Below are 26,701 nucleotides of genomic sequence, written 5' to 3' on the forward strand. Positions count from 1 at the left end.
GCCTACAGTAGTTACAGTCTTTTATTTAGCTGGCTTTATTGGTGTTTGCTGCATTGCTGTAGTTCGTGTAATGAAGATTTTCTGTGAGGTTAAGTGACTTATGATATGTATGGGTTATGGTTAGGATTTCTTCTAATTCAGGGCCATTCTTTTCAGTTAATTTTAAAGCAGTCAGATCGCGTTACCGTCAGCGCTGAAATGATAAAACACCAAAGTGACAGTACAGTCAATTTCACTCAGCAGTTTAAGTAAAAATTTAAAAGAAGTTTCAATTGCAGCTGCAGGGGCTGTGAAGCAACCTGCTAAGCACAGCCATCGTGGAGGAACTCGCAATTGGACAGGCGCTTTACGCTTCCTTGTAACCCAGTTTTCACTCCCACTGCCTCCCCTATTACAGGTAGGTGGTTCTTATCCTTACACTATTTCATTGTCGTCAATTTCTGAGCTTTGTTTAAAATTTCGAGTCACTAGCTCATCGGGAAGTTAGGTAAAAATGAGTAGCAAAACTTATACTGAACAGACAAACAGACAGATAAGCAAGCGACCTAACAAAAACGTGCTCAAGTGACCCAAGGTTATGGGATGTTCCACTTGGTTGTCAGGCAAATACCGAAAGTGAAAATCGCTTCCCAAACATTCACCATTGGGAATCTCTTATCCTACTCCAGTCTACTGCGATCTTCTTCTTTTCCTTCCTGGCCTTATCTCGTTTCTACTCGGAGTTCGAATTTAGCAGTGTTAGTGGTTCCAGGGGACGTAATCTGTGTATCCCATCCGTCTGTATCTTGTATTATCTCATGTGCCAAAGTAAGAACGTTTTCTAATTGTTTGTGGATAGTGTAACCGAGTTGGGACGTAGGTAACAAGCAGCCCAGTATTCACCTACACGAATGTGGGAAACCAGCACACCGGCCCTCGTGGATATCCCGCTGCGCGGATTTTGTCCGGGGCAGGCGCACCTCCCTGTGTCCCGGAAACGGGCGCTTCAACGCGCTCGGCTACCGCAGTGGGTTCCCAGCCCACTAGGATGTTTGGGTGAACACAACAAAGTTCTCCACTAGCGTACTCAGTTCTCATGAGTAGTGAGTGAAAGATGTAAAAGAAAGTAGAAGAAGTTCCCGACTAAAACAGACAGTTAATCTAATAACTCACTCTATCTAGGGAATGGGAAGAAACGTAAGACCTAAGGGGTGACAATTATCGAACTACATGAAATAAAATCTTCATAACTTCTGAACTGTTTGCTTTAGGACGTTCAATCTGCACGATTGGTCGCGGGCATGGCGGGAATTACACTCCTGGAAATTGAAATAAGAACACCGTGAATTCATTGTGTCAGGAAGGGGAAACTTTATTGACACATTTCTGGGGTCAGATACATCACATGATCACACTGACAAAACCACAGGCACATAGACACAGGCAACAGAGCATGCACAATGTCGGCACTAGTACAGTGTATATCTACCTTTCGCAGCAATGCAGGCTGCTATTCTCCCATGGAGACGATCGTAGAGATGCTGGATGTAGTCCTGTGGAACGGCTTGCCATGCCATTTCCACCTGGCGCCTCAGTTGGACCAGCGTTCGTGCTGGACGTGCAGACCGCGTGATACGACGCTTCATCCAGTCCCAAACATGCTCAATGGGGAACAGATCCGGAGATCTTGCTGGCCAGGGTAGTTGACTTACATCTTCTAGAGCACGTTGGGTGGCACGGGATACATGCGGACGTGCATTGTCCTGTTGGAACAGCAAGTTCCCTTGCCGGTATAGGAATGGTAGAACGATGGGTTCGATGACGGTTTGGATGTACCGTGCACTATTCAGTGTCCCCTCGACGATCACCAGAGGTGTACGGCCAGTGTAGGAGATCGCTCCCCACACCATGATGCCGGGTGTTGGCCCTGTGTGCCTCGGTCGTATGCAATCCTGATTGTGGCGCTCACCTGCACTACGCCAAACACGCATACGACCATCATTGGCACCAAGGCAGAAGCGACTCTCATCGCTGAAGACGACACGTCTCCATTAGTCCCTCCATTCACGCCTGTCGCGACAGCGCTGGAGGCGGGCTGCACGATGTTGGGGCGTGAGCGGAAGACGGCCTAACGGTGTGCGGGACCGTATCCCAGCTTCATGGAGACGGTTGCGAATGGTCCTCGCCGATACCCCAGGAGCAACAGTGTCCCTAATTTGCTGGGAAGTGGCAGTGCGGTCCCCTACGGCACTGTGTAGGATCCTACGGTCTTGGCGTGCATCCGTGCGTCGCTGCGGTCCGGTCCGAGGTCGACGGGCACGTGCACCTTCCGCCGATCAGTGGCGACAACATCGATGTACTGTGGAGACCTCACGCCCCACGTGTTGAGCAATTCGGCGGTACGTCCACCCGGCCTCCCTCATGCCCACTATACGCCCTCGCTCAAAGTCCGTCAGCTGCACATACGGTTCACGTCCACGCTGTCGCTGTATGCTACCAGTGTTAAAGACTGCGATGGAGCTCCGTATGCCACGGCAAACTGGCTGACACTGACGGCGGCGGTGCACAAATGCTGCGCAGCTAGCGCCATTCGACGACCAACACCGCGGTTCCTGGTGTGTCCGCTGTGCCGTGCGTGTGATCATTGCTTGTACAGCCCTCTCGCAGTGTCCGGAGCAAGTATGATGGGTCTGACACACCGGTGTCAATGTGTTCTTTTTTCCATTTCCAGGAGTGTAGTATGCGCTTGCACACGAGTCTTGTTGTTGCCGGCCACTTGCACATGAAAATGACACGGTACAGTGCCTGAGCGTATAGCTCCTGCGAAGGCATACTATGCGAACAATAACAGCCCAACTGTGGCTCAAAGGAAGTTTGCTGCCGATTTAAAGCTGATGACAAGCCGTTCACGTGCGCTTACAATCATGGATTTGGTTCGCAAGTTTGAGAGAACTGGTAATGTTCGTGATGACGGTGTTGGCAATGTCGGTCATCCAAAAAGGGTGAAAACGCCTGAAAACACCGAGAAGACACGCGCTGTGTTTCAAACCAGCCACAGGAAATCGATCAGACGAGCTGCACAACAGGTGGGAATCAACCGGGAGACACTGCGACAAATTGTTATTGAAGACCTGCATCTTTTCCCATATAAAATTCAAACCCATCAGCCGTTAATCCCCAGGGTCATGAAACAGCAGTTATGATTCGCCAAAACTATTTTCCACAGAATTGACGAGCAGGGCTTTGATGTAAATATGGTTTGGTTTAGTGACGAAGCCCACTTTCATTCGGATGGGTTCATTAATAAGCAAAATTGTCGCATTTGAGGGACAGATAATCCGCATTTGGCGATCGAGAAGTCTCATCACCGTCAACGGGTGACTGTGTGATGTGCAGCGCCCATATTCCTTGATGGTACGGCGACTACCGAACGGTATGTGAAGGTTTTGGAAGGTGATTTCATCCGCATTATCGAAAGTGACTCTGATTTCGAAATACATGGTTCATGCAAGACGGAGCTGGACTCCATCGAAGCAGGAGAGTGTTTGGAGTCCTGGAGGAGCACTTTGGGGACCGCATTCTGGCTCTGGGGTACCCAGAGGCCACTGGCATGGGCCTCGATTGGCCTCCATATTCTCAAGATCTGAACACATGCTACTACTTTTTGTGTGACTGTATTAAAGACAAGGGGTACAGCAATAATCCCAAAAGCATTGATGAGCTGAAGCATTCAGGAGGTCATCGACAGCATCGGTGTTCCGACACTTCAGCGGGTCATGCGGAATTTCGATATTCGTCTGCGCTATATCTTCGCCAGTGATGGCAGGCACACCGAAGATATCATAACCTAAACCCAAATGACTGTAGTGACGTTTACATGTTGAATAAAGTGTGTGCACGCCCAAGTTTGTAACTAATTAACGTTTTTTTTAAATTTCAATGATTGTCACTCAACATGTGTATGTAAATTTTGTCCGGTAATGTGTTACGATATTCGCGGTTTTCTTCGCTTGAACTGTGTACAGCTCGGTTGTTACTCAGTGCCCATTCTTTGATTTCAATTTTTTTGCCCCCTGACTTCTTGTTAACGTGTTTATGACTATTGCACCACTTTTTTTTGTGGTCATCAGTCTACTGACTGGTTTGATGCGGCCCGCCACGAATTCCTTTCCTGTGCTAACCTCTTCATCTCAGAGTAGCACTTGCAATCTACGTCCTCAATTATTTGCTTGACGTATTCCAATTTCTGTCTTCCTCTACAGTTTTTGCCCTCTACAGCTACCTCTAGTACCATGGAAGTCATTCCCTCATGTCTTAGCCTACAGCTACCTCTAGTACCATGGAAGTCATTCCCTCATGTCTTAACAGATGTCCTATCATCCTGTCCCTTCTCTCTATCAGAGTTTTCCACATATTCCTTTCCTCTCCGATTCTGCGTAGAACCTCCTCATTCCTTACCTTATCAGTCCACCTAATTTTCAACATTCGTCTATAGCACCACATCTCAAATGCTTCGATTCTCTTCTGTTCCGGTTTTCCCACAATCCATGTTTCACTACCATACAATGCTGTACTCCAGACGTACATCCTCAGAAATTTCTTCCTCAAATTAAGGCCGGTATTTGATATTAGTAGACTTCTCTTGGTCAGAAATGCCTTTTTTGCCATAGCGAGTCTGCTTTTGATGTCCTCCTTGCTCCGTCCGTCATTGGTTATTTTACTGCCTAGGTAGCAGCACCACAGTGAATGGTAATTAAGTACATATCTGTGAATGGTAGCATTTGCGCGTCTGTGTACCAGTTGTCTGTTTATGCACAAGGTAGTGACGACGCTATAACACGTTGGGGTAGGCGTAAGTTACTTTCAAATTTCATCATTTCTCCCCGCTGAGAACGACTATTTTGTTCTATCTAATAAGAAATTCTTTATCCAATACGAAAGCTGATCCGCTATTCCTAAAGTCGTACGTTGTTCATTAGATGACACTGCAGAACTGTAACGATCGCCTTTGCAATGCAAGAAAACACTGCATAAACACGGGTGCTGATAGGTACTGACTTCTGCGTCTCTTTGAATAGAACGAACTGACTTTCACAATATTATGGCTTTTCGGATGTTTTTCAGTCGATTCCTAGAAAATAAGTTGGTGAAACATTTCATTCCGTCACATTGCAGGTTCGCAGTAAACTGATCATTATTTCATTGTTCGCCACAGTTGTTTAAGATGGGGTGCTTTATGGGTAATTGTAAAATCTTGAATGTAGAGAACGTTCTTTCCTTCCAAGAAGTTCTTAATTAACACTTTTCGTAGTATACGTCTAGTTTCAAAATTTATCATTTCTTTTTATCGTAAGACAATGTGTGGATATGTCTTAAAGTCTTTGTTTTGATAGCATTCATTTACAGTCTTGATAATATGAACATGTGGCTGGGTTACGTCGTGATGTAGGCATTGGCGTGGATCATTTGTGCAGATGTCCAGCGCAGGCACCCAAGAAGCATATTTATGGTCGAATATCTGTTGTCAACGACTGACAGTCGATTTTGTGTATTTCAAAACGGAGTAATATATTTCGAACGACTCGTGAATAAAATAGCTGCCGGAAGGAAAGAAAGTTTTCCACACTCATGACAGTCCGAAATTAATTGACCAACCGCTCGGCAGATATTTTACGTTTATCGTGCTTTAGTTAATACATTGCTGTAAATAAAATCAGATTCATTAATTAGGAAGTGAGGCCATGTGTCCCTCTGTTAACGAGTAAATGTCGCATGCTGCCAGAGTAGGAATATCTCTCATTGGCGCGGGACAGAATGTTTTCTGCCAACGTTTATTGCCTCATGTCAGGCAACATTCTGGTACTTAACCTTTGAAAAGAACTGTTCCTCTTTTCATGTGCTTCGATTTTCATCTGTAGCAACAGCAATTATTCATCACTGATATTATTAATAAATAAACGTGTAGAAGAGGAAAAATATGTGTAATGTTAATGTTTCGGTCTTGGTGTAAAGTGAAAAAAAAAGCTGCATTACGGCGAAGTCACGTGACATGTCAAGAAGCTGGCGGCAACCGCAAAGTGTAATTCTCACTTTATAAATATTTCTACTCTGTGCACTAGAGAGCAGTGGGATGTATGGAGAGGGGCAGAATAGGCTTCGTTTTGCAACTACTCATTGCTTCGCAACGGCATCCGTGACCTACGTCGCCAACCCATGCCGGTTCGAATCTTGGAAGTGGATGAAGTTTTCAAAAAAAATAGTTCAAATGGCTCTCACCACTATGGGACTTCTGAAGTCATCAGTCCCCTAGAACTTAGGACTACTTACACCTAACTAATCTAAGGACATCACACACATCCATGCCCGAGGCAGGATTCGAACCTGCGACCGTAGCGGTCGCGCGGTTCCAGACTGAAATTTTCAGTCCCAGTATTTAGCTGGCAATGGGAGGAGAGGTGGCGGCTTATGGTTCCTGATCGTCATTCTTTGCGACAAAGTCCTGTACTAAATTCCAAACCGTTCGCAGCGTTCCACGATGTGAGGCCGTGTGATACTGTTGGTGGTGATCCATCCTTCGAATGGGAACGTTAAGCTCGCGGGCTCCTTGGTGTTATTCGAAAGGAGAAGGCTACGTGCAGGCATTGGGTTTTACCCTCTCCCTTCTCTCGTGGTCATCACCATCATCATCATCATCACGATGCAATACAAACATAACATTACACTATACGCATCTCCATTACCATCACCTAGATGTTACAAAATACACATAAGACACAACTCTCTCATATCCTCAATGGAGGGAGCCAATGTATGCGTAGGAAGAATATTGGCATACGACATTTTTCTGTTTGTTGCCTGCAAAGTCACGTGAGTACTGGATGCCGCAAGGGTTGCCCGTAAGTGTACTGCGGGTTTTGAGTGTCATTATTCCCTAGTACAGGTAGACTCTGTTCAAAAGTAACGTAGATTTTACACGCATTTTAATAATTTGCGTCCGGTATCCGAAATGAACTTGGCTTAAGGCTTAGAAGTGCAAAGGTTTTTTTAGTGGTTTGAAGTAAATGTCACGGCTCAGATCTCGTTAATTTTTTTTGTTACAGGCAAAGAAGCGGTAGCCATCGTTGCTTTTTGGGTTTTCCACTGCGCTTTACGGTACTGGCGAGCCTGTTTTATTCCATTATTCTGCGGCATTTTGCGAAATGGCTTCCTGGTACGCCAAATTGAAACTGACTCATAACTCATCGAAATAGGAGCTATTACAACAGATTAGCCACTTACTCCTCACTGAGATATTTTTGGGTATGAAATTATTCTGCTTTTACTTTCCGGTGCTATACCTTGTCGAATAATTACTCGTTAAGTGTAATTCTGCACGTCATGGGTTCTAGTACTACTGTTTTCTATTGTGATAATTTTCAGACAAGCACAATAGTTTGGAGGTCTGTATGGGGTTCAAACTGTCGTGTGTAATTCATATCATCAGGTGACATTCGCTCGAAGGCCGCATATAATTAGCTACCGCATTAACCTAGTACTTGTCTCATAAATATATGACCATAAAATAGCATAAATTGGCTATAAATTATTAACTCTGGTATTACACTAGTTCTCAAATTTTTTCTGCAGATAAAGAGGCTCTTGTCGGTAAGATAACTGTAATTTGATCATTGTGATTGTTCCCTATGAAAAACAGTTTCCCTCCTTTATCGTATATTAGGCGGCCATCAGCAAACGGTAGTGGATATATACAGTACTATCATATATAGACACAGACATCTACTGAAATTCCCATTTTCTTTCAAATTTTTCCAATTTTCCAAAATTTTCTCTGCACGGTTTGTATGCACAGAATGTATTACTGACGAAATCCCTTGGTAACTTTAAATCTAGGGGAGAGAAAATTTTGGATTTTTTTAATTCTTGGTGTAGAGTTTTCACACAGTTACTGAATTTCTTAATGACAGGATTATTATTGGATGATTTTATAGCCTTCCACACACACTGGAAATTAATGGAGGAGAAACAAATCAAAATTTGACACCTGAAAAAAGCATGGGAACGATTACACATGCTGAAGAGCACAAATATCTGGGAGTTAAAGCACACAATTTAGTGAACACTGTTAACAAATTAATTCAGCAATAAGTGCTGGAAGGTTTACTATTGGAACATCAAACGGTATTTTATGGAATGAGAGGAGTTGAAAGGAGAAAAAGGAAACAAATATTCGAAACATTTATTAGAAGCATTATGCCAGTATGGATCAGAAGTATAGACAGTTAAATCCCAGTGAATGAAAGTAGGGTGTAACAATGTATATTCGCTTTAGACGGAGAAGCTTACTATAAGTTTGTACTTAATGAGTACCTGTTTACCTGATTCGTAATTTTTTATTATTAGTTGCATGTATGAACAAAGAAAGGCAACTTTCTTGAAGTGGTCTCTGCCTTGCTTACAATACTTGAATTTCCAAATTACCCCCCCCCCCCCCCCTATGAACCATGGACCTTGCTGTTGGTGGGGAGGCTTGCGTGCCTCAGCGATACAGATAGCCGTACCGTAGGTGCAACCACAACGGAGGGGTATCTGTTGAGAGGCCAGACAAACGTGTGGTTCCTGAAGAGGAGCAGCAGCCTTTTCAGTAGTTGCAAGGGCAACAGTCTGGATGATTGATTGATCTGGCCTTGTAACAATAACCAAAAAGGCCTTGCTGTGCTGGTACTGCGAACGGCTGAAAGCAAGGGGAAACTACCGCCGTAATTTTTCCCGAGGGCAAGCAGCTTTACTGTATGATTAAATGATGATGGCGTCCTCTTGGGTAAAATATTCCGGAGGTAAAATTGTCCCCCATTCGGATCTCCGGGCGGGGGCTACTCAAGAGAATGTCGTTATCAGGAGAAAGAAAACTGGCGTTCTACGGATCGGAGCGTGGAATGTCAGATCCCTTAATCGGGCAGGTAGGTTAGAAAATTTAAAAAGGGAAATGGATAGGTTAAAGTTAGATATAGTGTGAATTAGTGATGTTCGGTGGCAGGAGGAACAAGACTTCTAGTCAGATGACACAAAATCAAATAGGGGTAATGCAGGAGTAGGTTTAATAATGAATAGGAAAATAGGAATGCGGGTAAGCTACTACAAACAGCATAGTGAACGCATTATTGTGGCCAAGACAGATACGATGCCCACACCTACTACAGTAGTACAAGTTTATATGCCAACTAGCTCTGTGGATGACGAAGAAATTGAAGAAATGTATGATGAAATAAAAGAAATTATTCAGATAGTGAAGGGAGACGAAAATTTAATAGTCATGGGTGACTGGAATTGGGAGAGAAGGAAACGTAGTAGGTGAATATGGATTGGGGCTAAGAAATGAAAGAGGGAGCCGCCTGGTAGAATTTTGCACAGAGCACAACTTAATCATAGCTAACACTTGGTTTAAGAATCATGAAAGAAGGTTGTATACATGGAAGAACCCTGGAGACACTAAAAGGTATCAGATAGATTATATAATGGTAAGACAGAGATTTAGGAACCAGGTTTTAAATTTTAAGACATTTCCAGGGACAGATGTGGACTCTGACCACAATCTATTGGTTATGAATTGTAGATTAAAACTGAAGAAACTGCAAAAAGGTGGGAATTTAAGGAGATGGGACCTGGATAAACTGAAAGAACCACAGGTTGTAAAGAGTTTCAGGGAGAGCATAAGGGAACAATTGACAGGAATAGGGGAAAGAAATACAGTAGAAGAAGAATAGGTAGCTCTGAGGAATGAAGTAGTGAAGGCAGCAGAGGATCAAGTAGGTAAAAAGACGAGGGCTTGTAAAAATCCTTATGTAACAGAAGAAATATTGAATTTAATTGATGAAAGGAGAAAATATAAAAATGAAGTAAATGAAGCAGACAAAAAGGAATACAAACGTCTCAAAAATGAGATCGACAGGAAGTGCAAAATGGCTAAGCAGGGATGGCTCGAGGTCAAATGTCAGGACGTAGAGGCTTATCTCACTATGGATAAGATAGATACTGCCTAGAGGAAAATTAAAGAGACCTTTGGAGATAAGAGAACCACTTGTATGAACATCAAGAGCACAGATGGAAACCCAGTTCTAAGGAAAGAAGGGAAAGCAGAAAGGTGGAAGGAGTATATAGAGGGTCTATACAAGGGCGATGTACTTGAGGACAATATTATGGAAATGGAAGAGGATGAAGATGAAATGGGAGATACGATACTGCGTGAAGAGTTTGACAGAGCACTGAAAGATCTGAGTCGAAACAAGGCCCCCGGAGTAGACAACATTCCATTGGAACTACTGACGGCCTTGGGAGAGTCAGTCCTGACAAAACTCTAACATCTGGTGAGCAAGATGTATGAAACAGGCGAAATACCCCCAGACTTCAAGACGAATATAGTAAATCCAATCCCAAAGATAGCAGGTGTTGACAGATGTGAAAATTACCGAAAAATCAGTTTAATAAGTCACGGCTGCAAAATAGTAACACGAATTCTTTACAGATGAATGGAAAAACTAGTAGAAGCAGACCTCGGAGAAGATCAGTTTGGATTCCGTAGAAATACTGGAACACGTGAGGCAATACTGACTTTAAGACGTATCTTAGAAGAAAGATTAAGGAAAGGCAAACCTACGTTTCTAGCATTTGTAGACTTAGAGAAAGCTTTTGACAATGTTCACTGGAATACTCTCTTTGAAATTCTAAAGGTGACAGAGGTAAAATACAGGGAGGGAAAGGCTATTTACAATTTGTACAGAAACCAGATGGCAGTTATAAGAGTCGAGGGACATGAAAGGGAAGCAGTGGTTGGGAAGGGAGTGAGACAGAGTGGGTTGTCTCTCCCCGATGTTATTCAATCTGTATATTGAGCAAGCAGTAAAGGAAACAAAAGAAAAATTCGGAGTAGGTATTAAAATCCATGGAGAACAAATAAAAATTGTAAGGTTCGCCGATGACATTGTAATTCTGTCAGAGACAGCAAAGGACTTGGAAGAGCAGTTGAATGAAATGGACAGTGTCTTGAAGGAGGATATAAGATCAACATCAACGAAAGCAAAACGAGGATAATGGAATGTAGTCGAATTAAGTGATGCTGAGGGAAATAGATTAGGAAATGAGACACTTAAGGTAGTATAGGAGTTTTGCTATTTGGGGAGCAAAATAACTGATGAAGGCAGAAGTAGAGAGGATATAAAATGTAGACTGGCTATGGCAAGGAAAGCATTTCTGAAGAATAGAAATTTAATACCATTGAGTATGGATTTAAGTGTCAGGAAGTCGTTATGAAAGTATTTGTATGGAGTGTAGCCATGTATGGAAGTGAAACATGGACGATAAATAGTTTGGACAAGAAGAAAATAGAAGCTTTCGAATTGTGGTGCTACAGAAGAATGCTGAAGATTAGATGGGTAGATCACATAACTAATGAGGAAGTATTGAATAGGATTGGGGAGAAGAGAAGTTTGAGGCACAACTTGACCAGAAGAAGGGATCGGTTGCTAGGACATGTTCTGAGGCATCAAGGGATCACCAATTTAGTACTGGAGGGCAGCATGTAGGGTAAAAATCGTAGAGAGAGACAAAGACATGACTACACTAAGCAGATTCAGAAGGATGTAGGTTGCAGTAGGTACTGGGAGATGAAGAAGCTTGCACAGGATAGAGCAGCATGGAGAGCTGCATCAAACCAGTCTCAGGACTGAAGACAGCAACAACAACAACCTTAGTTAGATATTTGGTAACGCAGCACATAATTTATCGATTTGTGCTATATCTTATGGCACTGTTCCTCACAACAACGAAATGCATAAGTAAAGCAGAAGTGAAATAGAACAAAATAAATTCCCGGCGAATTTGCCAGTTCTGGATCAGACAAGAATTTCGAAGTTATGTAGCAGAACTAATATTGAACCAAGTCATTTTGTTCTTTCCCTGAAATCTGAAACAACCGATGTTGTGGGTGCAAAATTCGGAAGTATTTTATTTTGCATTCTAGTTATATTTCGTAGTCGTCATGTTGTTACGACGCAAGAAATGAAGTACAAGGATATTTGGCTGACGCATTCAGTCAGAAATAGTGGGACATCCAGTTAAAAAAATGTGAGTGAATTCTTAAGAGACCAAACTGCTGAGGTCATCGGTCCCTAGACTTACTACTTAAACTAACTTATACTAAGAACAACACACACACCCATGCCCGACGGAGGACTCGAACCTCTGGCGAGAGGGGCCGCTCAGTCTGTTACATGGCGCCTCAAACCGCACGGCCACTCTGGGACATCCAGTTTACCACTGGGTTTACTAAGTGCTGGTATATCGCCCACAACAAAATTATAGTACATTATGTTTAATTTACTACTACATAAATTTGAATATAATTTGTATATGCTTGTTCAGGCCACTACAATGAATATTTACTTCGCATTTGGAGTTGGCGCTGTGATCAGAGGGAGTCTGACGGAGAGACAAAACGGTGCATAGGCGATGTAGCTCGGAAAAGAGCTGTGTCTGACTACCGGCTGACCCTACCACACGACTAACTGTGCCGTCGGTCACGTGGCTCTGTTAACCGATATATCCGTGTCGCCAATGAACTTAGAAATGCAGATGGCACTCACTCACCATAAACGTTGAGCCTGGCGGAATGAGAGGTCTTGCCGGCGCGGTTCTCTGCCGTGCACGTGTATTCGCCGCCGTCCTCCACCTGCACCTGGCTGATGTTCACGTGGCTGATCACGTCCCCGTGCACCGTCACGTACTGGCCGATCACGAACCTGCAACACAGCACGCTCCGTCACTACACAGCTACGGATGAAATGTTGTACATGTCACTGTAATAATGGCGTCATTTGGAAGAGAAATGGAGGAGCATCGGGTCAGCGTACCATTCTTCCAGCCCTTCTCAGAACCCCAGATGTTGCAGATGTTCTCCCATAGTCTCGAAAGACTGATAAGAGGACCTTATTGATCGGTCCTCTTCGATTTTTTTCATACATATAGGGAAGGTCATTGTCATCAATTTCCTAAAGCAACAAGGCATAATACTAAAAAGAGAACTTAAAAATCAACTTGAATGTAAAGACTTCTCAGCACCTTCATTATTGTCATCATGGCAGCGACAACAGCAACCGCAACGAAATTGTCTCGAATGAAAAGCAGTCCACAGTTGCATTAAATTATGTTTATTCTAAAACTTGACCATGGTTTCTGGTATAATAATATAGCCTTCTTCAGAAGTCCTAAAATGATCAAAATAACATCTAGGCCAATGATGCAATCTACACATAAACTTCAAAATTAGGTAAGTGATAAAATATTACTTACATACACACTAATAAATGAAAAATGTTTTAGCCCAGCGGCTGCGTGAAGACCAATAAAATAACTTCAACAGACATAAGCCTGTTTCGAACATAAGTAAGATTACATATGACACAGTATGTCCTCCACCACTACCACTATTATACTGGGCGCTCGGTTGTCAAATCTGCTGCACCCTGCACACCATAGGTAGGGCTCACTATAGCCGCTGGGCTAGGACACTTCTCATTGATTAGTGTGTATATATGTAATAGGTTATCACTTACCTCATTTTGAGGTTTATGTGTAGAGTGTATCACTGGCCTAGATGTTATTCTGATCATTTTTAGGACTTCTGAATATATTATTATACCAGAAAAATGGTCAAGGTTTAAAATAAACAGAATTTAATGCAAGTGTGGGCTGTTTTTCATTCGAGACTTCTCAGCATTGTTAAATAAAAAACATCTCAGGCATTTTACGAGGAGCAGAGCAGATGGTGACTAAATTGCTTTTAATAAAAGTGTATTTATTATTAAAAAAATTAATCTGTGGCAATCCTTACAACTATGATGTGTAATTACTCTGAGATGTAAAACCAGTTTTAACACTTCATCAGTATAGCAAAAGGAAAATATTTTGCAAGAAGAAATAAAAATCAATTTACGTTGCTTAACAAAATTTGTATTTTAGTTGATACAAATGTGTACTAGTCTGCCAAATTTTTCTTGTTTTCTAGTTCTTGAAATTAATTCCTTTCTTAAATCGTCAGATAAAAAGGATGTGTTGGTAGTGCTTGAGTTTTGCATCAACATTTGCACAACCTTATAAGTTATTGTATTTCTGAACAATAAAACATTTTAGTAAGAAAAGTGGTTGCTATACAGTTATTGTAGTTGCAAACTCTGTAATCTAAATCTTGTTAGTTACCCCATTTGTTACTTTTACTTGAACTGTATATTTATTATGTGTGAAATAACAAATAAACAAATATTGAATCATAATTTTTTAATAAAGTAATAATCACTAACCACATGAAAGTAATTAAAATTTCATATAAAATGTAAAATCATTTATATCAATAACATTGTTTACCTATACTTACAATAAATTTTTTCCTTTGTATTTTATGGTTCACATTTTTGTACCAAACTTTTTTTATTGGAAATACGCACATTTCGTGCAGTTATATTTATCTTTATTAAAGAATTGTGATTGAGTATTTGCTAATGAATGTTTTCATCCGATAATAAATATAGTATTCAACAAAAGTAAAAAATAAAAATGTTAGTACTAGCATGATTTGAACCTGAAGCTTTGCCATTGCAAGACCTATGTGCCATGAATTCACTACTTGTGACTCGGTTACATTGTCAGAATTTTTTGTGCATAATTTCACTCAGAAATCTTTAAATATTCTAAGTCGATTTTTCCGAGTGTTATTGAGAATTGTGTTGAATTAGGAAACTGGTGTCTCAAACCTGTCCTGCAAGGAGGAAGGAAACTCAATAGTTTCCCTTGTGACTGTGCCCTATTCCAGTCTTCCCACCAAGGAAAAATCCAACTAGTTCGCATGGCAGTCAGTCTGCCTTACCAGTCATGTTTTTTCCCTCTGCATTCTTGATAAGTATTCCAGCAAACTGTCACAGTTCAGCTCAACAGATTATCAAGCAGTAAGCAATTTAGTGACGGAAGCAGTATCTCCAAGAACTTTTTCCACATGTTATGGGAAAACGATTTCTTCCTGTTTGATCACACCGGTCCTATTTATTCTGAAAGAAACCAAATTATCATCTTATGTGGACATGTGTGGAAAACATTGGATATGATAAATTCAAAGAAGAGTCAACTAAGGCTGGGTAGCCTTAAGGAACAAATTTTCTGTTTCAGAGGTTTTTGTTTGATTAGGATAAAAACTGCACCATGACAAGAATACAACAGTATTTCAACATTTTAATCTTTCCGTTTATGATCGCAACGATTCACTGACATGCGAATTGGAATTCAAGCAGTCAGAGCATTTACTTAACATTCACTCAGCAGGCAGTCTGGAGTTTTCGACACCTCAGTAGTCCTGTAGTTATGTTTTCCCTATATTATGCTTTCTTGCTAATTTTTGAATGTCTCTGTAAATTTAAGCGTAGCAGCTCAAAAATACTGTTTGCATAGCTCGTAAATTTAAGATTCACACAAATGATATTGGTAACAACTGAAACTATTTTGTGCATTATAAATATTGCTAATAATATGTATATATAATATATATAATGTATATATAAATATATGTATATAGTATATATACCATGTAGTATATATAAGTATATGTATATATAAGTATATATATATAATTGAACTGTATTGTGTATAAATCTATTACACTTCCTAATAACATCGGAAATATAGAACTCATATATAAAACCAACATGAAATGGTAATGATGCCATTAGGTGATGAAGTGAACTGCACTGGGCTTAGTTTCTGTTGACTGCACCGTGCGTTGATTACGTCAGAATTTCCCTCACATGTGTTCGCCCATCGCAAGGACCAATTTTGTCATTTAGCTTTTTGTTCATCAGTTCCAGCAAACGTTTTTTAGAATGCCGATGTGAAGAAATAGCACATTAGTTGGGTTAAAAATTGCTTTTAAACGCAACTGGTGTGCTATTTTTTCACATCGAGTATCTTGTTCTTCCATTCACACCACCAACCGCCAGCGCAATTGGACTTCTTTGTACCATCTATACGTGCTTCATAGTGTCAAAGAGAAAGACTGGACGTGCTGAAAGCTCAAAAAGCAGTGACACTCCTTCACACAGTGAAAGTAAGAGTATGTTCTACTACAATTTCAAAAGAAGAGCTTCAAATGTTTACCAAAAATTGCGGAAAGAATATAATATAAAATAAAAATAGCGAGACTCGGTGTTGCCATTCCGATATCGATGTATCGAAATGATGGTGAAGGGAATTTAGGCCGCGACATATCGATGTTTTTGGATAAATCGATTTAACTATATGTTATTAATAGTCCGACTACAGCCACATTACTATGAATAATTAGCAATATCCATTTGTATAACAAGAAGATTCAAGCTGTCAAATGATATGGCATTGACGTCTGGGAGTCCGACCTGGGGCAATTCGGCCACCGAATTGCAAATATTTGCAATTGACGCCACATTGGGGGACTTGCATGTCGATGATGGTGAAATGATGATGAGGGCAAGCCAGTACCCAGTCCCTGAGCGCAGAAAATCTCCGATCCGGCCGGGAATGGGACACGGGCGAGCAGTGTGGCAGTCACATGAGCTGACCACTCAGCTGCAACTGCTCTTTTCTATCAAAAGTCGGAAAAGGGACGGGAGTATTCACTTTGTAAAACGGATTCATTAGATATTTTATGTAAGTTTCGTACATTCCCTTTACAAACTTCTACATCCCACCTTCGTCCTGCACGTCATGAAACATAACAAACATCACCTGATTTGCAGCAACAAACGCTGACAGAAAGGACGGACTGAATTTACAAATAGACTCTAGATACCTACACTTTGTCTTCCACATAGGTTGATCCACTAAAACCACATTCAATAAATTGATACCAATATGGATGATCTTTTTCTTGGCATCTTTCGTAGCTAGCGCAAATTCAATTTGAAACAGTGAAATCTGCATACGGCAACCTACAACGAGGTAATAACTTCTATACATAAATATTTCTGTATGTGACAAAATTCAGTCTTGCAAGCACGAGACAAATTCCTAGTAGTAGAAAAATCGGTTAAGAGACGTTTCCAGCATAGTTGTTTTCTTGATTCCACTAGTCCTGTGATTGAGCTTTCAACTGAACTTTAGGCTATCTTTTAAAGTTCAACTATTTGTCAATCAAAAAATAAACGTCCATCATCCTTTTGTGTCGTCTGCTCAACGTCGTATTACAAAGATCCATTGCAAACTAATTGGGTGATTTTACTATTCACACTCGATTAAATAGAACACAGCATTTACTCTTCCTAAATGTCAAACGATGATACTACCCATTATCTCTCTACAGAGGTGGTCGTCATTCTTAGAAGAATAACTATTTTCGTAGTGAAAATTCATGTCTATTCGAACCATTTTTTCATTGCTACTCTGTCTAAAAATATTAACTGTTCTAAGTACTTACCAAACTGCCGATTTCCCTTGAAAATTTTGAAATACTATCACAAATTCAAGCATGCGTACTGCTGGGTGATACGCAACACTCAGTTCCTAGTACTGACCAAATGCAGAAGTTCTGCAAAGTGTCAGTGGGAAGACTATTATACTTAAGTGATGTACTACAAAAGAAACTAGTTGTACACAGTGCAATCAAACGATGACTACTATCTGAGGCACTGTACAGTATTACTACTATATTTATAGTGGATAACGTACAAGTAAATATCATAGCACGTAAATTTCCTAAACCATTGCATCCTGTTACAATTATTATAAATGAGCAACTGGACCATCTTTGAAGCTTACAAATCTCTTGTAATTGAGAGGCAGACTATGATTTCACACTGATACAAACTCTCACCATAAGCACTGAACAAAAACGAATTCATAAGTGATTTAAAAATTACGCAACACACGCATTCCTCTTGGACTAAGAAGCCGCGTGATCTTTACAGGAGTAGGGATTTTTCCCTACAACTGCTTCACATCAAAAATCCTTCAGTAGCGCAGAGCAGCAAAAGATTGTTTAAAAATACTGTTATTCCTTTACATTTGTTTAAGTCACATTAGTATGAATATTCAAACCAGTTTTGGAATGTAGCTGGTGAATACTTAATATTACAGGTATATGTTGTAGAAATCTGATAGGTACATTATGGATGTGAATGGTATGTAGTTTTTACTGCTGCAGTTGCTCCATCTACAAAGCGTAAGGCATTTGCGACAGGTCACATCGGTAAGTATATCGAGTACAGTTTGTAAGCGGCTCTTCCGCCATAAACAAAATATCGTGTAAAAATCCCGCATAGTTTTACAGTTTTCATGGAGACCATTCAGAGAACTGTAACCGATAATGAAAGTCACTTCCAATGGAGCTGTCGATTTAGAGAGATGTGTGAAATGCTTTGGAATGTAATATTTGTAAAATTTTCCTATGAGTCAAAGATGTCAACAATGTTGAGGTAGTACTCAAACATTGTTAAGAAATATATATTTAAAAAAGACCATATAATAACTAAATTTGGGTGGCCGGGCAGGGATTGAAACCATTACCCTTCCAGGCATAAGTCCATATTCTTACCACTACATCGCCGACAGGTCTTCAAGTCCTAACTACATAATTGCTGGCAAAAAGGTCGATCTCTGCCTCTAGATTTTTTCCGTTATTCCTATATTTCCGGATGAACCTTGGGTTCAGTTACTGAACTTAGTACAAAACAATATATCAAGGAATGAACTAAACAAATCCACAGTAGCTATTAGGGACAGAAATAAACGTATAAGAGACGTTACCAGATGAGCGGGAGGGCTTGGATGAGAGGAACTATGCGACTCACGAGAAGATATGAAAGGAACGCGGTAGTGTCGACGATAAGAAAATGATAAACTCAGAAGCAGTGTAAAAACACTGTGATCAGTGAAGTATTGTGTGGTGTTGATTATTAATTTACTTTTATAATAAATACATTAGTTATTAGTAATAGTATGGTATTGTCATGTACAAATAATTGTGAGGAATCGATGTGTTTGATGAGTCACTAAGCAACTCGACAATAATTTATAATTAAAAAAAATTTAAAATGTTTAGTATTAGATGTAAAGGTATGGTACAAGTAGGAAGTGAACAGGTGACTGAAGTGTAGGCTGTTTTTCCCTTCAGGGCAGCTAAAACTCAAATATGTACCGATGTAGTTGCAATCCAAATTTTAGCTACAGAAATTTAATTAAGAAATAATGTAATATACTTATTTCTTTTGTTTATGTTTCATTAGTGACATTCAATTTATATTCTACCCAAGTATTAAGGTTTTCCTTATATACATTTATTATTATGTTATATTGTGTCAATTAGAATCTTATAGTGGAGTATTAGAGTTAAGAAATAAACACATACTGTCATGCAGGAAATTTTCAGTTGTATTGTACCTCCTACTTTAGAGACACTGGAGGGCAGGTTTTATGACTGCATTAAATAAATAAATAATTAAATAAATAATGAACTTTGTAAATGTCCCCAAGTTTGCCATGCTGCAGGAACGCCCCCTTAGGTTTATTTATCGCCTACTGGTAGACAGTATCGCCGCTGCGACTTAGATTCTAAAACATAGATTCAAAGACATCGCTGTTTAGTGGCTCATGGATATTTTCGTCATCTACGTGTTCACAGCCAGTAATTTGTATTCTTAACGAAAATATTCCGTCTAATTATTACATAATACTTCAGGCTTGCTTTTTTTATTTTATGACATTGCTCTCACATATCGCTAAGCGACGTTGTTTCATTTTCTATCACTACTTAAGTGCTTCTTTTTTTGTTTTTTGTTTTGAGAGTACTGAACAAGAGAGCTTGGGAGGAAGGATTTACGTTTTCTGCATTGAGAAGGCGCACTCACTGTGTGGTCTCAGAGCCCTGTTGTCAGAAAAAGGCAGTTAGCGAATCTCATTAGGAGCGGCGAGTTTTCTCAAGGAAAGGGACAGTTTTTGAGAAGTGAGGTTGCAGTGCGCTTTGTGCTTTTGTGTACAGAGCCTGTGCCTATCTGAGTGCAGGAACGCCATGCTATCCGCAGAAAATAAATAAGTATAACATTTTTGTCTTTTCTGCATGAAAATCAAAGGTCGAGATGCCGCGCTGCTGCCTGGCCAGTGCAAGAAAGGCTGTTGCTTTCAATCCAAGATTTCCATCGTCTAGTGAAACTGAGTCAGCCAGCCAACATGCTTGCTGTGAAGAGGCCGACCCATGAAGTAAATGCTGCTCTAGGCAAGTGCCAAACTCGTGTTAGTGTTTATGAGTTTTTTGTAGGCCAAGAGCGGGACATTTCTTCTGTGTCCCCTGTTGTTTCATGAAATAAGCGATATTTTCATCCGTCACATTGTCAATGGCACTGAGTCGTCCGCTCCGTGTAATGTTTTTCGAAAGTAGAGAGTAGAGGTCGAAGTTTGGCGCGTTAGTGTTCGATCCACTGTGCAGCTGATCTCTTGGATAGTGATGCGCACACACTTTGCCGGTTTTGGGGAATGTAAGTTTCGCCAGCTGCTATAGCACGATCTGTACTCTGCTTGGCTTTTTACGTGGTCTAGCGTTCGACTTGAATGCTCGTTTGACTATTATTCATGATTTGGTGTCATAAACATTGGAGCTGCCCAGATAAGGATAACTTTTTATCCATCCAGTCTGCCACATAATTTGGTACCTCCCCAGAGACTTAGTGACTTTCTTATGTGAATTAAAGCCACATTTTTAGAAAACTTGGCTCTGTCTTAATTACTTGTGTACTGCGTCCAATAATTAGAGCAAATAAAATTTGTCATACTCAAACTTCATTTAAATTACGACATTCCCTAAACTATTCTAGTACTTTTTCACGTTTTGGCGATCTACTAATAACAAATGTAAGCTATTGCGCACCCAAGGTTGTTGTTCTCGCGGTGATTCTATTATTGTTGTGCATGGTAGCCTGTCTCAACTATCACTCTCGTATTGATCAGTGATGATACGATCATTGTTCTTGCTCGTCTTGTTTGTTTATGTCTGTTTATCGAATAGAGAAAACCGTGTCGATTTCCCCTAGAATTATAAGTTTGCTGAGTGTTGTTTCTTGACTATTTGGACAACTAGTTTGCCTTATTCAGACGTAATAAGCAACAACAATTTATAGCAACTCATAGTGTAGACCAGGGCAACAGCCAACACAAATGCCATAAACTCTCAGTTTTTTCAAAATTAACCAAACTAGACACCGATAATTCACATCTAGACAATCGGTAGCTTTCTGCAGTTACGGTAAAAAATGGAAACACACCATGCATATCTACTGTACTATAAACATTACAAATATTTGCGCACATTAGAAAATTTTCTATATTGTCCAGTACAAACATCAAAAAAAGTTTTGCATCACCTCGGTTGCATGTTGTACCACCATACAGCGAGACCTTCAGAGGTGGTGGTCCAGACTGCTCTACACTCTGGTACCTCTAATACCCAGTAGCACGTCCTCTTGTATTGATGCATGCCTGTATTCGTCGTGGCATACTATGCACCAGTTCATCAAGACTCTTTTGATCCAGATTGTCAAACTCCTCCTCGACTACTCGGCGTGGATCCCTCAGAGTGGTTGGTGGGTCACGTTGTCCATAGACAGCCCTTTCCAGCCTATCCCAGGCATGTTTGTTAGAGTTCATGTCTGGAGAACATGCTGGCCACTCTAGTCGAGCGATGTCGTTACTGTGCGGCTGGTCCCGCCGGAGGTTCGAGTCCTCCCTCGGGCATGGATGTGTGTGTTTGGCCCTAGGACAATTTAGGTTAAGTAGTGTGTAAGCCTAGGGACTGATGACCTTTGCTGTTAAGTCCCATAAGGTTTCACACACATTTGAACATTTTTTTTGATATCGTTACCCTGAAGGAAGTCATTCACAAGGTGCGAACGATGAGAAAGTAAATTGTCGTCCATGAAGAGGAATGCCTCGCCAATATGCTGCCGTATTGGTCGCACTATCGATCGGAGGATGGCATTCACATATCGTGCAGCCGTTACGGAGCCTTCCATGACCACCAGCGGCGTACGTCGGCCCCACATAATGCCACCCCAAAATAGCAGGGAACCTCCGCCTTGCTGCACTCGTTGGACAGTGTGTCTAAGGCGTTCAATCTCACCGGATTGCCTACAAGCACATCTCTGACGATTGTCTGGTTGAAGACATATGCGACACTCATCGGTGAAGAGAACGTAATGCGAGCCCTGAGCGTTCCATTCGGCATGTTGTTGGGCCCATCTGCACCGCGCTGCACGGTGTCGTGGTTGTAAAGATAAACCTCGCCATGGATGTCGGGAGTGAAGTTGCGCATCATGCAGCCTATTGCGCACAGTTTGAGTAGTAACACGACGTCCAGTGGCAGCACCAAAAGTATTATTCAACATGGTGGGGTTCTGTCAGGGTTCCTCCGAGCCATAATCCGTAGGTAGCGGTCATCCACTACAGTAGTGGCCCTTGGGCGGCCTGAGCGAGGAATTTCATCGACAGTTCCTGTCTCTCTATGTCTTCTCCATCTCCGACCAACATCGCTTTGGTTCACTCCGAGACGCCTGGACACTTCCCTTGTTGAGAGCTCTTCCTGGCATACCGAGGTATTGACTGTCTAGGCATGGTTGAACTACAGGCAACACCAGCCGTGTACCTCCTTCCTGGTGGAATGACTGGAACTGATCGGCCGTCAGACTCCCTCCGTCTAATAGGCGCTGCTCATACATGGTTGTTTACATCTTTGGGCGGGTTTAGTGACATCTGTAAACAGTCAAAGGGACTGTGTCTGTGATAGAATATCCACAGTCAACGTCTGTCTTCGGGACTTCTGGGAACCGGGGTGATTGAAAACGTTTTTTGATGTATGTATATACTACAGCAGCGTTTCCCAAACTGTCTTAGACCCTGAGAGCAGTCAAACATTAGCTAGCACCCCAGTCCCCCCCTCCCCCGCCTTCCCGCTGCCGTTTCGTGCCCCCCCCCCCCCCCCCCTCTGCCCTCACATCATTATCAACTTTAGCACCTAACTGAACTGCGGAATGAAATACTTTTCTTGGAACACTTTTATTTTTAAAATGATGACAGATGAATGGTATTTAGTTTATGGCTGTGTGTTTGTTTGTGTGTGTGTGTGTGTGTGTGTGTGTGTGTGTGTGTGTGTGTGTGTGAGGGGGGGGGGGAGGGGGTATTCGTAGTGTAACGCAAGTGCTACCCACAGTTCGTTCTCAGATAAAAAAGCTAACTATCCACAGTAAAGATAGACATTTGTTAGAAAAGATTCTTCGCCTCCATTACTCCTTTCAAATACTACAGGTTACAGTACGCTTGTTCGCCCACTGCTTGAATACTGCTTAGCAGTGTGGGATTCGTACCAGATAGGGTTGATAGCAGAGATAGAGAAGATCCAACGGAGAGCAGCGCGCTTCGTTACAGGATCATTTAGTAATCGCGAAAGCGTTACGGAGATGATAGATAAACTCCAGTGGAAGACTGTGCAGGAGAGACGCTCAGTAGCTCGATACGGGCTTTTGTTTCGAGAACATACCTTCACCGAAGTGTCGAGCAGTATATTGCTCCCTCCTAAGTATATCTCGCGAAGAGACCACGATGATAAAATCAGAGAGAGTAGAGCCCACACAGAAGCATACCGACAATCCTTTTTTCCACGAACAATACGAGACTGAAATATAAGGGAGAACCGATAGAGGTACTCAGGGTACCCTCCACCACACACCGTCAGGTGGCTTGCGGAGTATGGATGTAGATGTAGATGTAGAAATGTGGCAGTTGCTTGACCTGCACACTGCAACCCTATTTAAAATCAAACAAGGTCGCTTGTGTGCAGTATACTTAATGTTCGTAACTCATTTGATTGCTGCACTCCTTCTTCTGAACTGGCAGAAATTGGAAGACTTCATGCTGCTAATGATTTGTGTCTAACCTTTTCAATACTAATGATAATAGTAATAATAATAATACTGTGTACAGCACTATAGTAGCCATTATGTAGTTACTAACGTGTCGTGCTGTCAGTTAATTCATTTATCCGTTTCGAAGCAAGTAATGAAGCAATTTATGGACTACGGCAGGTAATATCTACAACTTGGAGAAGACATTTTCTTGAGATATTTAGCAGTCGTTTCATATATGTATCACTTTTATCAACAGCGATGTATGGGTCAAAGTACAACATGTATGTCAAGTGGGTGGACTATGTGAGGAACCTGTAACCTCCATCGCGTTAATGCTACTAACGGAGAAAAAGTAATTATTGACAATTTATGTAATCAATATTAGAGTCTTTTCAAAATTTTGATAATAGTGATGATCTTTTGAAAATACACTACTGGCCATTAAAATTGCTACACCAAGAAGAAATGCAGATGATAAACGGGTATTCATAGGACAAATATATTATACTAGAACTGGCATGTGATTACATTTTCACGCAGTTTGGGTGCATGGATCCTGAGAAATCGGTACCCAGAACAACCACCTCTGGCCGTAAAAACGGCCTTGATACGCCTGGGCATTGAGTCAAACAGAGCTTGGATGACGTGTACACGTACAGCTGCCCATGCACCTTCAACACGATACCACAGTTCATCAAGAGTAGTGACTGGCATATTGTGATGAGCCAGTTGCTCGGCCATCATTGACCAGACGTTTCCAGTTGGTGAGAAATTTGGAGAATGTGCTAGCCAGGTCAGTACTCGAACATTTTCTGTATCCAGAAAGGCCCCTACAGGACCTGCAACATGCGGTCGCGCATTATCCTGCTGAAACACAGGGTTTCGCAGGGATCGAATGAAGGGTAAAGCCACGGGTCGTAACACATCTGAAATGTAACGTCCACTGTTCAACGTGCTGTCAATGCGAACAAGATGTGACCGAGACGTGTAGCCAATGGCATCCCATACTATCACGCCGGGTGATACGCCGGTATGGCGATGACGAATACACGCTTCTAATGTGCGATATCGCCAAACACGGATGAGACCCTTCATGATGCTGTAAACAGAACCTGGATTCACCCGAAAAAATGACGTTTTGCCATTCGTTCACCCAGGTTTGTCGTTGAATACACCATCGCATGGGCTCCTGTCTGTGATGCAGCCTCAATGGTAACTGCAGCCATGGTCTCCGAGCTGATAGTCCATGCTGGTGCAAACGTGGTAGAACTGTTCGTGCAGATGGTTGTTGTCTTGCTAACGTCCCCATCTGTTGACTCAGGGATCGAGACGTGGCTGCACGATCCGTTACAGCCATGTGGATAAGATGCCTGTCATCTCGACTGCTAGTGATACGAGGCCGTTGGGATCCAGCGCGGCGTTCCGTATTACCCTCCTGAACCCACCGATTCCATATTCTGCTAACAGTCATTGGATATCGACCAACGCGAGTAGCAATGTCGCGATACGATAAACCGCAATCGCGATAGGCTACAATCCGACATTTTACAAAGTTGGAAACGTGATGGTACGCATTTCTTCTCCTTACACGAGGTATCACAACAACGTTTCACCAGGTAAAGCCGGTCAGCTGCTGTTAATGTATGAAAAATCGGTTGGAAACTTTCCACATGACAGCACGTTGTAGGTGTCGCCACCGGCGCCAACCTTGTGTGAATGCCCTGAAAAGCTAATCATTTGCATATCACAGCATCTTCTTCCTGTCGGTCAAATTTCGGGTCTGTAGCACATCATCTTCGTGGTGTATCGTCAAGTCCTTACAGTAATAATTTTGCTCGTCACTTGATTTGCAGAACGTCGCTGTTTGATTGGGTTTTTCGGAGCCGCTCTGCAGGCCGGGTCGCGCCGGGCGCCTGGCGCGAGGTCCGGCCCGGGTAATGAGTGCGGCGCTCTCATCGCGTCGAGGGGAGTTCTCTCGTTTAGCGCCGCCGCCAGCCCGGTCAGCGGAGCCCGGCGATAAATTAGCAATCAGCCGGAACACAATCAGCGGCGCAGCGTTCTGATTGGCTGGCGGGGCGGCTGCAGCTGGGATCGGCGGGCCGCCTTCCGCACACACATACAGCTGTTCCAATTTGCGCCAAGTCTCGAGGCGAGCACCGACTTCCACTGCTGCGTGCTAACCTGCATCTACGGACGCAGCGTGCTTAAAAAAACGGTTCCATCTTCTAACAAGAGAGTGTACTGGTCAACTACGAAAAAATGGACCATGTCCTAGTAGCACTCGAGCACTCGTACTAAATCGTGTGTATAGATAACGCATTCATCCCGGGAATCGAGAAGCTAGTCGTTCTTATCTGTTATCGATCAATACTTCCAGTATTTCCAGAACTTCTGAGAATGTTTTAAGTTTAAATTTACGTGTAATTTCGCATTTTCTATTGCAGTTTATGAGGAAAATGATTCTTAACAGACGACAGACGATCGGAGAACATAAGGCGTAGCGCCACTACATCGTACCTGTTATGATGGGACATTACAGCGCTGATCCGACATCCAGTAGGGTCACGAAAATCAACCCTTCCAAGAACCAGTCAATCATCGTAGGTTGTACCACTCGCTCCTTCCGACTTCTTGATCTCTCCCTCACCATCTACGCCTGTCCTGTCTGCCTCTCCCCCACCCTCACCTACCTGGGCCTCACAATTGACCGTCACCTCACCTGGATCCCTCATCTCCGCTCTATCCAATCCCTCCACCTCACCTTCCGTATA

General features: G+C 42.0%; 1 protein-coding gene across 1 annotated transcript in view; it reads right to left on the minus strand.

Annotated features, from left to right (window-relative positions):
* The window catches only part of LOC126267877 (Down syndrome cell adhesion molecule-like protein Dscam2), a 1,296,028-nt gene that overhangs the window by 304,877 nt on the left and 964,450 nt on the right, over positions 1-26,701 (minus strand). Inside the window, exon 8 of the mRNA XM_049973186.1 lies at positions 12,619-12,770. Coding sequence (XP_049829143.1) covers positions 12,619-12,770 — 152 coding nt within the window. The remainder of the gene's footprint in view (positions 1-12,618; positions 12,771-26,701) is intronic.

Source organism: Schistocerca gregaria, chromosome 4 (genome assembly GCF_023897955.1).
Source record: "Schistocerca gregaria isolate iqSchGreg1 chromosome 4, iqSchGreg1.2, whole genome shotgun sequence".
Taxonomy (NCBI): Eukaryota; Metazoa; Arthropoda; class Insecta; order Orthoptera; family Acrididae; genus Schistocerca; species Schistocerca gregaria.